This window comes from Poecilia mexicana, unplaced genomic scaffold (assembly GCF_051168715.1).
Source record: "Poecilia mexicana isolate PSO_F unplaced genomic scaffold, ASM5116871v1 scaffold_17, whole genome shotgun sequence".
NCBI lineage: Eukaryota > Metazoa > Chordata > Actinopteri > Cyprinodontiformes > Poeciliidae > Poecilia > Poecilia mexicana.
Window position 1 is genome coordinate 27,708,564 of NW_028263386.1, and position 13,094 is coordinate 27,721,657.

General features: G+C 38.9%; 1 protein-coding gene across 2 annotated transcripts in view; it reads right to left on the reverse strand.

Moving 5' to 3' along the window:
• kcnn1a (potassium intermediate/small conductance calcium-activated channel, subfamily N, member 1a) overlaps nucleotides 1-13,094 on the reverse strand; it is a 50,193-nt gene that overhangs the window by 11,024 nt on the left and 26,075 nt on the right. For both annotated transcript variants that reach the window (XM_088014456.1, XM_088014457.1), the window contains 2 exons: nucleotides 2,286-2,427; nucleotides 975-1,085 (listed from right to left, as the gene is read on the reverse strand). In XM_088014456.1, coding sequence (XP_087870582.1) covers nucleotides 975-1,085; nucleotides 2,286-2,427 — 253 coding nt within the window. The remainder of the gene's footprint in view (nucleotides 1-974; nucleotides 1,086-2,285; nucleotides 2,428-13,094) is intronic.

Sequence of the window (13,094 nt, forward strand, 5' to 3'; positions counted from 1 at the left end):
ACAAAAAAAACAAACAATGTTTATGTTCCCTAAATACAAGAAGACTCTAGTTTTTTTAAAAGTCACTTTTATAAAATTATATTAGGTAAATACAAATAATGCTAATATATATATCTGCTATAATCAATATAGTTGTGTATTTTATTAATGGTAGTTGTGGGCTGCACAGTGGTGCAGTTGGTAGAGGTATTGCCTTGCAGCAAGAAGGTTCTGGGTTCAATTCCCAGCCAGGGGTCTTTCTGCATGGAGTTTGTATGTTCTGCATGCAGAACATACAAACATATGTCCACCATGTGCATGCCGGGTTCCCCGGCTTCCTCCCACAGTTCAAAAACTAAACTAAATTGTCCATAGCGGGGTCACCCTGCGACAGACTGGCGGCCTGTCCAGGGTGCCCCCCCCTCTCGCCTGGAACATTAGCTGGAGGTAGGCACCAGCAGCCCTCCTGACCCCACCAAGGGATAAGGGTGTAAAATGGATGGATGAAATGGTAGTTGTACTGAACTTTCAGTGGTTTTCTTGTCAACTTGGTGACTGTATGTTGTTTTTGTGACTTTTAATTTCTGTTTTTATGATTTAAAGCACTTTGAACTGCCTTGCTCCTGAAAAGTGATGTACAAAGAAACTTGACCGAACTGAAATGTCTATAACTGTTTCACTGGTTTAGTCTTCTGATCTCTAAAACATTATCAGGAGTTTCTATATTATCCCCATCCTAAAATAATGACCTAAGTCATCTTTGCCAAAAGCCATTTCAGCAAAAAAACCTTTGGGAAAAATGATGTCGGCCATTGTTTTAGAAAGGTGATATGGAAATTAAAAAGATCAAAAATAAGCAGGAAATGTCATGGGTTAAAAACTTACCATGACAAAAGGGTCTTTTGTCATGGTAAGTTAATCTGAGCATGGTACTGTAGTCTGCTACATCAACCTGGAGCAGACTACAGTAAGTGCAGGTAGAAAATGTAACTCACTCGTTTGCAGAGTTGTGTGTCCATCATGAAGTTGTGGACATGCTTCTCAGCCTTGGTCAGCTCCAGCTTCCTGGCAACCACTGCTACCACCAGTGCAGTGCAACCTGCCCCCTGTTGTTTAAATGTAATGACAAACACAAAAGCACTTGGTTGGTGACATTTGTAAATGTAACATGAACTATATCTATCTGCTTTAACATTATGAGAACACTGGAAGCCCCTAAAAATCTGAAAAGTGGGAAATGCATGCACTTTCAGCTCTCTGTATGGTATAATACCTCTAACTAAATAATTAGCAACCATTTGCCACCAGAAGTTATCTGTGTTTCATTAATCCCACTGTCACAGTCACAGTACATAAGACTGTACAATGAAGCCCCTTTGTAGTTTTCTACAAGCAACATAGGGGAGACAGAAGGTGCTATGATCAGATAAGAAACCTGTCAGTTTTGCCTACATACACAATGTTGTTTGTTTGGAAAACTAGCACTGCACATGACCTAGATTTGATCTTCAGGATTTAGAAGCTGGTCAGAACTGATGGAAGATGGATTAGCTGCTGCAAAAAGACCTGAAATTGTGGCAGAGGTTCACCTTACATAGTGAGGACAACCCTAAACACACAGCCAGAGCTACAATAGGAAGGGTTATATTAAAGTGTATTCATTGTTTAGAATAGCCTAATCAAAGTACAGACTTGAGTCCAACTGGGGATCTGAGACAAGTCTTGAAAATTGAGAAACTTTTGCAAATAAGACTGGACCAAACCTTTCCAGCAGAAGGAGCTGCTGGAGCCACATCGCTACAAACTGAGGGAACAAAATGCACATCAACAAACTATTTATGGGGGTTAAAAAAACAAATTCACATCACACTTTTCAGATTTTGAAAACCCTGTTATCTTTGCATTTCCACTGCATAATTACCCACTATTTTGTGCAGGCCTGATGCCAGAGTGGTTTCAGTAAATGAATAAATGAGAAGAAATCAAAAGTAATAGTAACTGGTACATTTTTAACTTGGTTTAACCTTTCAGCACAGCAAATTATCGGGCCATCCTCAGTCCTTCTAGAGAGAGCTGAATAACAGAACAGATGAGTGAGCTCTGCAGGGCGCCATTAACCACAGCTACAGGTAAAAATAGACGCCAAGAGAGTAAAAGTGCATTTGCATGTGTAAGACGAGGTAAAAGAGGTATTAAGGGTCTCAATCCAAGATTTTATTTTGATAGAACAAAAAAAAAATTAATAAAGTAAAGTTTTCCTTCCACATATTTAATGATATATTTCAATAAAAACAAAAGGAACCTACCATGATCCCTGTAAGAAGACACACGCCTTTCCCACAGTACGTGTGTGGTACCATGTCACCGTAGCCAATAGAAAGGAAGGTGATTGAGATGAGCCACATGGCTCCCAGGAAGTTACTGGTCACTTCCTGTTTGTCATGATACCTGAAACAATAAAGACAAGGACAGACAGGCTTAGAAAAAGGTAGCCGCAGTTTCATGAATGCAAACATGCTAAAGAACAGGATGCTCTGAGTCAAACAAGCCCTGTGGCCGGAGGGAAATATGGAGGAAGAGCATGAGCGAGACCTCTGCTCTAAAACAGTTTGGTGTGTTAGCTTTAAGCAGGTAGCAGCAGTTTGTAGGGATTTTAGACCAAAGTTCTTGTGCTAAACCAGGTTGTGGTTCTTATGGTGCATTCTGTCTGCACTGAAGGCCTCATGAAGTTCGAGTTCTGACTCAAAAAGTTGTAGATTCCCACCAACCCTCAACCTCAGAGTTCAAAATGCCATGTGTACAGGTACACCAAACTGGAGACTTGAGGTCAAATTAGCTAAACATGATTCTGTAGGCCGCCAACTGATGAGAAAGTGAGACAGTGACAGAAAGAAAAAAGGAGGAAACACAATCTGGAGGAAAAACCCTTAAAGGTTAGTTGTACTGTATAGAGAGGCTGTGTACTGTTCAGCAGTACATCCAACAAACCTTTGGGTCTGAAAGGCTTCCAAACGGGTTTGATCCATATGAGCTTCTGGACAGGCAGTGATGCCATAATGATCCTGTAGTTTGTTGAAAATTTTGCACTTGTCCACAAAAACATATACCGTATTTTCCGCATTATAAGGCACACCTAAAAACCTTCAATTTCCCCAAAAGCCGACAGTGCGCCTTATAGTCCGGTGCGCCTTATATATGGACCAATATTGAGCCACAACAGGTCTAGCAACGGACCTTACCACATGGGCCGCGTTTCATTGACTAATGCCCATTTTACGTCACAGCGCAGCTACCACGTGTGTGACCGTCTCACAAACACAAGCTGCAGTAGTAAACACATGCTAATGTACATTGTGGACCATCAAAACCATGAATGCCGACTTACCCAGCCTTGCAAGAACAATAGGCATCAGTGATCTTGTCCATAGCTATATTTATGCTGAGGGTGTGAGGATCTGCTGTTTTCCTCATCTGTCGGTAGCTTTTAGCTGTGACGCGCACAATGTTGGAGGCATCCCATGGCTCAAACACCTTGATGTCGTCCAAAAAAGATGACATGAACTTGTTGGTTCCCCTGTCCATTGTCGTGGCTGATATTTTGTGAAAATCCGGCAGAAATGCTACGCTAATTAACTCAGATCGAAATGAAAGACGTCATGTTTACACAGACATGCAGTAGGCTGCTTACGTAGTTGGTCCACTACGGTAAGCAGCCGCCAACTTCTTTTTTTTCCGTAGAAGAAGTGCGCGGTGCATGCTGGGACAGTATGGTTATGGGAACGCTGGTTTGTTAATAAAGTTTGATAATACATTTAAAGCCGGGGGGGAGGGGCAGGGGACGAGAGAGTGCAGCGGCAGCGTGTCGGTTGGTCTGTTACCCAGAAAGCAGTTGGGCACAATATGCAACACCAACACCGTGAGTGAAACAACGACTGGGCCAGCCTACTATATAAAGTACTCGGGGACCAAATTTTTATAAATGTATAATAGAGTATGAAGCGTCTATTCTATGCGCCTTATAATGCGGTGCGTCTAATACATGAAAAAGGTGCTAAAATAGGTCATTCTTTGAAGGTGCGCCTTGTAGTGCGGAAAATACGGTAAACATTAAAAAAATATATCAAAGGCAAATATTTGTTTTTTTGTAACCATCTTTAGTAGTTACAGATGATATGAGAACTCCATCAAAGTTTTTTAGATAATCAATGAATGACTTTTTATCTATATTAGAACAACTCCAGGACATAAGCTCAATCCTCAGTAAGAATACTTGATGGTAAAATACAGTTCCCTCATCATGATGTACATTAATGGGGCCTGCTAAGCTAGTACTGCCTGCTTGTTGCTGGTGGGAAGCTCTCCAGAAAACTTTGGAAAAAAAGCAACTTTCTATTTTTTTCATGTCACCGACATCTACCTGACAATATCCTTTAGTAAATATTGGGATTTTAACCTCAAATCACATACATCATACAGTTTATGTATGTGAGGCCTGGAACAACTTTCTACACCAACTACAGCTAGGATAGCGCCCAAAGATGTTATAGCTGATAGCTGCAACGATAGTTTATTTCCACTTCTGATAGCCTTAATGTAAATGTACATCATCTGTTTTTAAGATGGTCCTTTAGTTTTTGGAGCCAGAATATTCTAAGAACTTCATTGTTATTAGCTTATGTTGCTAACAATTCAATTAGCAAATGTTGCTTCAAATAGTCCTCATTAACAGCATGTTCTGTGAAAACACTGATAAGGATCGTGTCGTTTTTACCAGATAAGTGGCTTGTTGACAGGTGGTAACAGAACCAGAAAAGTCTTGCTTGATTAATCTGCTGTCATTTCTGATTTCATATGATTTCATTTATTTATTATTTATCGGTGGGGTTTTTTTTTGCTAGTGGTAGGAAACATAAATCCCACCACAGAATCTGGTGGGAAAGGGGGAAAAGACTGAGAAGAGGGAGTGCATGTTTAAAAGTCAGGGGTCACACCATGGACATCTAAGCTAACCTATATGGAGTGCCTGCTTTGCCACAGGAAGCACATCCTAAACACAGAACATGTTTTGAACTGTCTCCTGCATTACCTACCATGTATTTGCCATCCATGGCAGGTATAACGTTGCCATGGAGGGTATGTAAAAATACATTAGAAAAAATTTGAAAAAAAGTTAACTTGTGTTATCTCAATGCTAATCTAATTTTCTTTTAACAGCCATGCGTCAAAAGAAAATTAGATTAGTGAGCGTTTTCTTAAAAACTTTAAAAAAAAAATTGACCTAATTTTTTAGGTCAAGAAATTATTGACCTAAATTTTTTATGTCAAAAATTTAGGGAAATTAGAAGAAATGCACCTGCAAGAAAAAAATGCATCTGATGTTTTTTCCTCAGCCCAGCAGGTGGTGCAACATAGAACTAGTTTTTTTATATATAAGAGTTACTGGTCTCAGGTGGTTCTATTTTCAAGCACTGGTTTGGCACAAGAACTTACTTATTTTCAGGCAGAGAAAATTAACTTCTGCACAGAGAAACTAATGTCACATATGGGAAAAAGAATTATACACAATATGCTTAAAGTATTTGAAAACAGTATCAACAAAAGACATTCTCAGAATCTTGAAAGATACAAAAATAAATTTTTGACCAGGGACATTCATAAAATGGCTGCAGATTCAAATCCTTTACAAAATACCATAATAATTTCAAAGAACATTTTTCAAATGTCAAAGAAAAACATATTTTACCAGACATTATGGTACAAAGTGCCACACATCAATTAAACTCATGTTGATAAATGCAACTAAACAACTGCATGTCAGTGCATTCAAAATGGTAATAATGCTGCAATAAATCAAACAGTTGACTGATTGGTCACAGTGTGTGACAAATGCTCCATCAGAGATTAAGGTGCTGAAAGAAAAAAAAAAAAAAAACTGAACATACAAATGATCACAACATACAAAGTAGCTTTCAGCAATGTTTGAAATGTCAAATCAAAGGCCAACAAAGTGTATGAAAAATAACTTTACAAAGAAATAAAAAAATAAAAAAAAAATAAAAAAAAAACTGTAGAAGCCCAAGATTGAGGATGGCATTCCGATATCCTTTGCAGCAACGCAAAAGTCTGTTACAGAGGCAAATATGCCTTGGTGCACCTTTGTTCAACTTGCTTAAATATAACCAATGGACTGTCTTGGAGAAGTTGAGAGTTTTTTTAATTTTAAAACTGCATAAATTCTAACTACTGACAATGTTTTAATGGCAGAGATGCACCAATAAAAGTTCTGGTGACACAAATAGTGTCATTTTGAATTTGATCAGCCCAGATATGTGAGCAATTGATTGGAAACTTAAAAAATGCCAGCTTTTTCTAATCAGTTATTAATTATCATAATTACTATGATTCTCAATTTGATCAGCCCAGACACATGACTGATTGGTTGAGATCATACTATCAACCAAAGACTTCAGGGTACACACTGTTTCTGGGTGAAAAAAACTAAATGTTGGCAAGTTGATTCTAGATGAGGCGTTAAGCACGAGGTCACAGAGGAAGCACAAAGATGCTCACAGATTCACAGGAAGTGAGAGAGAGGGACACTAAGGAAATAACAGAAAATAAAACCTGCTCTGTTTTAGTCATTTTATCTTTTCACTTATTTATGTTACAGCAATTGCTAGATTTGGAAAAACTGGTAGCTTTGAGTTAAAGCAGCAGTATGTAACTTTTACAAAAATGTGGGGTTTTTTTTACAAATTTGTTAAAACTGTCAATATCTTGTGGCAGTTTAATATAAAAACCAAGCTCCTCTGCCTCCTCACAGTGCCGCTATTGCCATCTGCAGAAATGAGGAGGGTCTTAGCACTGTCAATCATGTATGCACTACTAAATGTGCTACTGGTGGAGAAATAACTTGGCGTTCCAGGAAAACTGTTCATCTGCTGTCATTGTAACTATGCTAACTAACCTGAACATTTGAGTGAGTGAGGGTGATTGACAGCGGTAAGACCCTCCTCCTGCCTCTGATTGGTTGTTTGACAGAGCTGTATATTTGTTCAGATGACAGCAGGACCATAGAAAGAAGGCAGCAGAGGTAATTTTTTTCACAGATTATCCGTCTCATATTTTATCACCACATGGTGATAGTTTTAACAAATAAGTAAAAAACATGTTTTTTTTAAAAAAAAAAAAAATACTGCTGCTTTATGGTAAACATTTATTCTCCACGAAATAAGTACAAGCTAACCATGCTAATATAATTTGCTAAATGTAGTTTAAGATGTAAAGTCTGCGGCAAATTTGTCTCTCACATGCTGCAGGACTCGCCTTTAGCCTGTGATAGAAAGTTAAAGAATACTTTAAACACAATTCTCATATCAACAAATAATATAACTGTTAAAGTGAAGCTAGGATTAGCATAAATATATTTAACGGCTGGTCAAATATGTCCAAAAACCGAGTAACAAAAATTAAAGTCGTAATAAGTGCATCTTTTCTCAAGAAGATTTTAGTTCAATCAGTTAACTGCATTTTCCAAAGTGAACCTATCAAAAATGTCCAACAGATCTCCTCCAAACACAAAAGAAAAACTAAGGGCTCAGTTTCTTTTTTTCTATTAGAAAAAAAAAAAAAACACTGTTTCAGAAATTCTTGGGTCAATTTTCTCCTCCAAGACAGTTCATTGCCACCAAATATTTTTAATCATCTACTCATGCCTTCTGCAGTGCATAAAACTCCCACTCCTCGTGTTCATGCTCAAAGTCAAGGGGGAATGAATTCCTGGGAGCTTCTCTGTCCCACAGCAGTGTGTGGCTTGTAGGATTCTAGTGTGTGATGACATGCACAGAAGCAGTCCGTTTTGTATCATGCACGAATAAAAAGTTGTCTGCATCCTGCATGCTTCAAAGCCAGTATATTGAGAGCAGGAGTGTGAGGGAAAAACTCAGGGTCTGTAATGTTGCACTGGGACGAGGGAATGAAGCGTCTTTGAGGACCAGCTCTCATTTGTGAAACGTGGAAGGTAGATGCTCATTGAATTTGACACCCCTGTCTCTTTTACCTGCATTCCAACACTTCACCAGCTGGCCTTTGATAGCTGCCAGGGGGCTAAACTTGATCAGATGGCTAAATATTGTAATTACAAATGACTAGTATGCAAACTTCATTCATCTTGGCATGAAGGCGTGCAGAGAATGAGTCATGTCTTTAGTGCAGGCTGAAATGTGCCGCATTTTCAACTTGGAGAACACGGTGCAGTACAGTGGGCTTCTTTCTGCAGTAAACATAACCCAGAAGAATGCTGGGAGAAACGCTAAAGGTGTCTTTTCTCCCTCTTTTATTATTAGCACCAACTATGGATGTCTCTGCTCTCTTCTTTGTAAATGAATCATGGAAATAGAAGGGACGTGATGAAAACAATATTTTCAAGCTCTCAATATACCGTGGCAGGTTTTTGGGTTAACATGGAGAAGAGCTGGCACCACTTTCAACCTATTCCAGGGCAACAAATATGTCAGGAACCTAGAGTTTGTTCCCCACTTTGACTACTTTGTTATCAGGACACGTATGAAGTGATTCAAAGAAGGCGATCAGTTATCCATTTCTGCATAAAACACATGATACATAGTGGGACCTGAATGGTAAGAGGGAAAGGAAAAACATGACCTGCATCTCTTCTCGAAAAAAAATAAACTGCTTGTTCAAATTATCTACAGTCAAGCCTGGTACTAATAAATACTTCCCAACAGTTGATGACTGAAGATTAACAATCCAGCAGCCTCTGTTGATGTGAAAAGGCTGTGTCTGTTGATGTGTGTCTTTTTGTCCCACCATCACAAACATGTATGTAGAGTTTTCTAAATTATGCTGAAACTTTAATGTCAGCTGTGTGCTTTGGTCAGATGAGACCAAGATTTAACTTTTCGCAAAAGTTTTGCAAGGGAACACAATAAATCCATAGGAATAAATGTAAGTGAATTTTTTTAAGTCCCACCTTACTGTTTTAAGTTGAACATGGTATTAAGTGACTCGGAGACCTAATTCTCTTTGCCTCTCTTCAAAACGCAAAAGTTTTGCGAGGGAACGCAAAAGAAAAAAAATTCCCATGTCCCCTGGAGGGCTCTGTGAGTATCAGATTGATTCTAATGATGGTAAGATTGATACTTTAGCATCAGAATCCATCTTGAAATTTTATTTTATTTCTGCATTGTAGTTTCTCAATAGTGCCTCAAAAAAATTGTATTGATTTGCTCCCCCTTTAATAAAACTGTCACTTTGTTTATTTAAAAAAAATGGACACATCTTTGTTTGATTTTTCTGTTGCTACCGTTTGTCGTGGTAGTATGTTAACACCTTTCAGCTTTGTCCAAATTCTATCGTAGGTGTGAACAGAATAATTTAAAGGAAAAAACAAAACAACCTAAAGGTCAGAAGTTTGATAATATGTCAAACTTAGACAAAACGTGTCGGTATCAGTATCGATATAATTATTGGTCTCAGCGATACTGGTCCAATATTTACTTAGTACTGAATCAATATCAAAATATGAAGTATCACACACCTATAGTGGTCACCTTAAATAAAGATGCTACATTTATGTTGATAATCTTGACCTTATCTGTTGGTAACCAATGGAAAAATTGGTTACCAAAATAGCAAGGTCAGTCAAGTGAGACAATCATATTCACCTTAAAAATGTGACTTGTTAATTTTCCCCTAAAGCAGGCCTCTCTGTCATTCCATGACTGTCCTCCTCAGTCTGCAAGGCCACTACACAGGTAGCAGTTCATGAGCTCCTTATTGTCAACGCTTCAGTCCTGGAGTGCATACTTATGTCTCCAGTGTTAACAAACCTGAGATTTTTCTGTTACAGAGGTCTCATTGAATTACTTGGAGGTAGCACCCAAAAAACACAGCAAAATCACCACAGTGTGACCGACCTCAACTCCAGCTGCAGCTGCTCCCCCTTTAATAAAACTGTCACTATTTGGTGCAGATTCTGGGCTTCTGTCCTTCAGGGGACACAGCAGCAGTAAAACTCCACCACTCCATCGCCTCTACAAACGCTGTGTAGCTCTATGAAGTCATCCCGAGCATCAATTCATGAAATGTGTTGCATTTCCACCCACAACACTGGTTAGATCATGGAGTGTTTGCTTAGTGTAGCTCACTTTCTCTCCAACCTATCTACTCTTTCGACAAAAATCTGATTTTCTTTTTTTTGTTTGGAGAGAGTAGGTTTCAGATGAATATATTATATATAATACTAGCTTTATATATAATGTTAGTATGTGGCTGCCTGAGGACCTCCATGAAAAAATAAAAATAGAAAAATAAACACACACACACACATACAATCAACCAAGATGTATGTAAACCTTGTATCTGTTCTAAGTGCATCATGGTGGATGTTTTCCCTGGTCAGAGTATTTGGGTTATTCTATGTTTCAATTGGGCAATGATGCATGTAACATATGGTGTGTGTGTGTATCCGATGAGTAATTCGAGCTCGATTATGTGGTGCCTTGCTCTCAGCGACAGATAAACTTTCTGAGACTTTGACGTTGCTGTAGACAGTGAGGTGAGAAGCACCACTCACACTGCCTGGGAATGGAACGTTTTGTTTCAGGTAAAAGAATCGAAACAAGAAGGGAAAGAAAATTAACGAATGGCTAAGAAAGGGAGGCAGAACAAGCACGCATGCAGCAGTTTAAAGCGGGTTCGGTCTGTAAGGGGACAAGATCGGAACAGGGAAGAGAAGATGACGGGAAACTGCAGATGAGGCCACATTAGATGGGTAGAGTAGGGGATGTATAAATCAGTCAGTGAGGAGTAGGGAGAGAGGGACTTGGAGGTTAAAGCCAAAAGAACTTAGATGAGGTTCATGACATGTTATGCACTAGGAGAGGAGTAAGAACAAACTATGAGGAAAGGAGTAAGAATGGACTAAGAACAGTCTTTAATCCATTCACAGTAAATTTAAAAAAATCTTCCCCAACTCCACACTCCCTCTACTTCTCCATCCCTCTCAATTCCTCTGGATGTGTGACTTTCATTCCCCCCATCTAGGCATTTTCCAGTTAGACTCCGTGTTCGTCCACTCTCACAGCATACTGCCCTTTCATAAACACAGGAGCATGATCAATGTGACAGTGCCTCAATGCATTTAACAGAGGATACAAGTCACACAAAGCACTTTTAGGAAACAAGCGCCTCTTCTTTTCGTTTTTGATTTGTTTAAAAGAATGGAATTGGGCAGTAAACATGAAAACTATCATGCTGTTTTTTATGTTTACCAAAGGAGATGAGGAAGGGGAAGTGACATTTAGAATAGTGAAACAAACAAGGACAGTAGTCATCACATTCTGAAGAGTTTCCTGCTTTACCGTTGTGTCTACGTACTTTAAGTTGCAAGGGAACACAAAGCCCTCATTTAAATCCTGCCCTGTAATATTTCAACTGGTTGAACCTCAATCTCTACATCAGCATTGCAATGTTCAAACCAGGGCCACAAAAAAACAACTTAAACAGTCTCAACAACAAGACTGAAACTGCTCACTGTTCTGATTCAAGATAAAGTTAGTCTGGATAGGATTTTTGTTTCTGGATTTCTAGGCAAAATATATTTGGGTAAGAGCAACAAATGTCTTTGAAAAACCATTAGAACACGATTCAATCAATTTTGTGAGAGGGAGACGCATAATGAGATGGTAATGTGTGAGGAAAAGAATAAACAGGGTTTTTCTCCTCAAAAAATCTTTGCAGTTGCTCCTAGAAAGTATTTTTGTGTCACATGGATCTATACCAATTTCATAAATCAAGAAAGGGAGACAAATTGTACAAAGATGGATTGCCCTCTGGTAGACTTCTGAAGGTGACATGGAGTACTTTGCTTTAAATCCAACCCCTCCTCCCACCCACTCAGGTTCTCTTTGGCCTCATGCACAACAGTTAGCAAAGAGACGCTTGCTTCAAAGTGCTGCTCACACAGTTACTTCACCTCTGCTATGCTTCTAGAGCCAGTAGAATATGTCCTCTTAGCAGAGGAGCAGTGGCACATTCCTGCCAACGAGAGGCCTTACCTGATTCTGCTTTGGCCTGCTAGGTTTGACAGTTCATGTGTTTTAGAAGGGCTGCCCCTATACCCCTCTAATACCCCCACCCTCCCAGTCAGGGCAGCAGTGGCGCCAGCTCAGTGAAGAAAATGATATATAGATTTTTTTTTTTTTTTTTTTTTTTACAGCCAGAGAAAAAGGACTCACATGGTATCCCTATGGAGCAGCATAGTGGGGAAATAGAAAGTACAACAAAACATTATACAAACACACATACACACACGCACACACACACACACACTCACAAAACTGCACATGCATGCTCATAACCATTCACAGTAACACAAAAAGACATACATACACAGCTCCGCCCATCTCATTCTGGAAAATGAAGTAAAGTGGTGACATGCCCTGGTGTTTGGGAGTGTGCTCTAGCAGTGTGAATGACTGCGTGGTTGAGCCAATCAATTTTTTTTTAGCTTTTTTGGAACCTCTGTGCGTCTCAAGTATGACTTTATTAATGTCTGGGTTTCTGAGCTCACTCTGGGTGGAGGACATACAGTTAGATGTGCAGTAGAAGACAGGAAGACAGGGCTGGACGATATAGACCAAAACCAAATTCTTATTTATGTTCAAGGTCAAAGCCAAGGTTATCAAGACTAGGCATTTACCTTCAATATGCTACTCTCCTGTTCTTTTTCCTCTTATTATACTAGAAATAAATTTTTACTTCTAATGATGCTAAACCATTTTGGTTATCTACTGTTTTATTTATAATGGAGTAGAATTTTGTTGCGCAATGTGGCAGCTTGTTGCTGTATCTCTGTTATAAAACAAGCAATTTAAATCATTTTGAGATTAAAAGCTTTACTTTTGCTGATTTTTTTAAATTTAGCATTTTTGTCACATTCTGATAATGTGAAATAAAAGAGAGATAAATATTTCAAAAGCTCTAATAGAACCAAACTGGACCCTAAATCAATGACGGGTTATGGAGGAAGAGTTTTGGATGAAGAGCAAGAGCAGAGTGGATCAAGAAAAACAGGAAGCTAAAACCTTCTT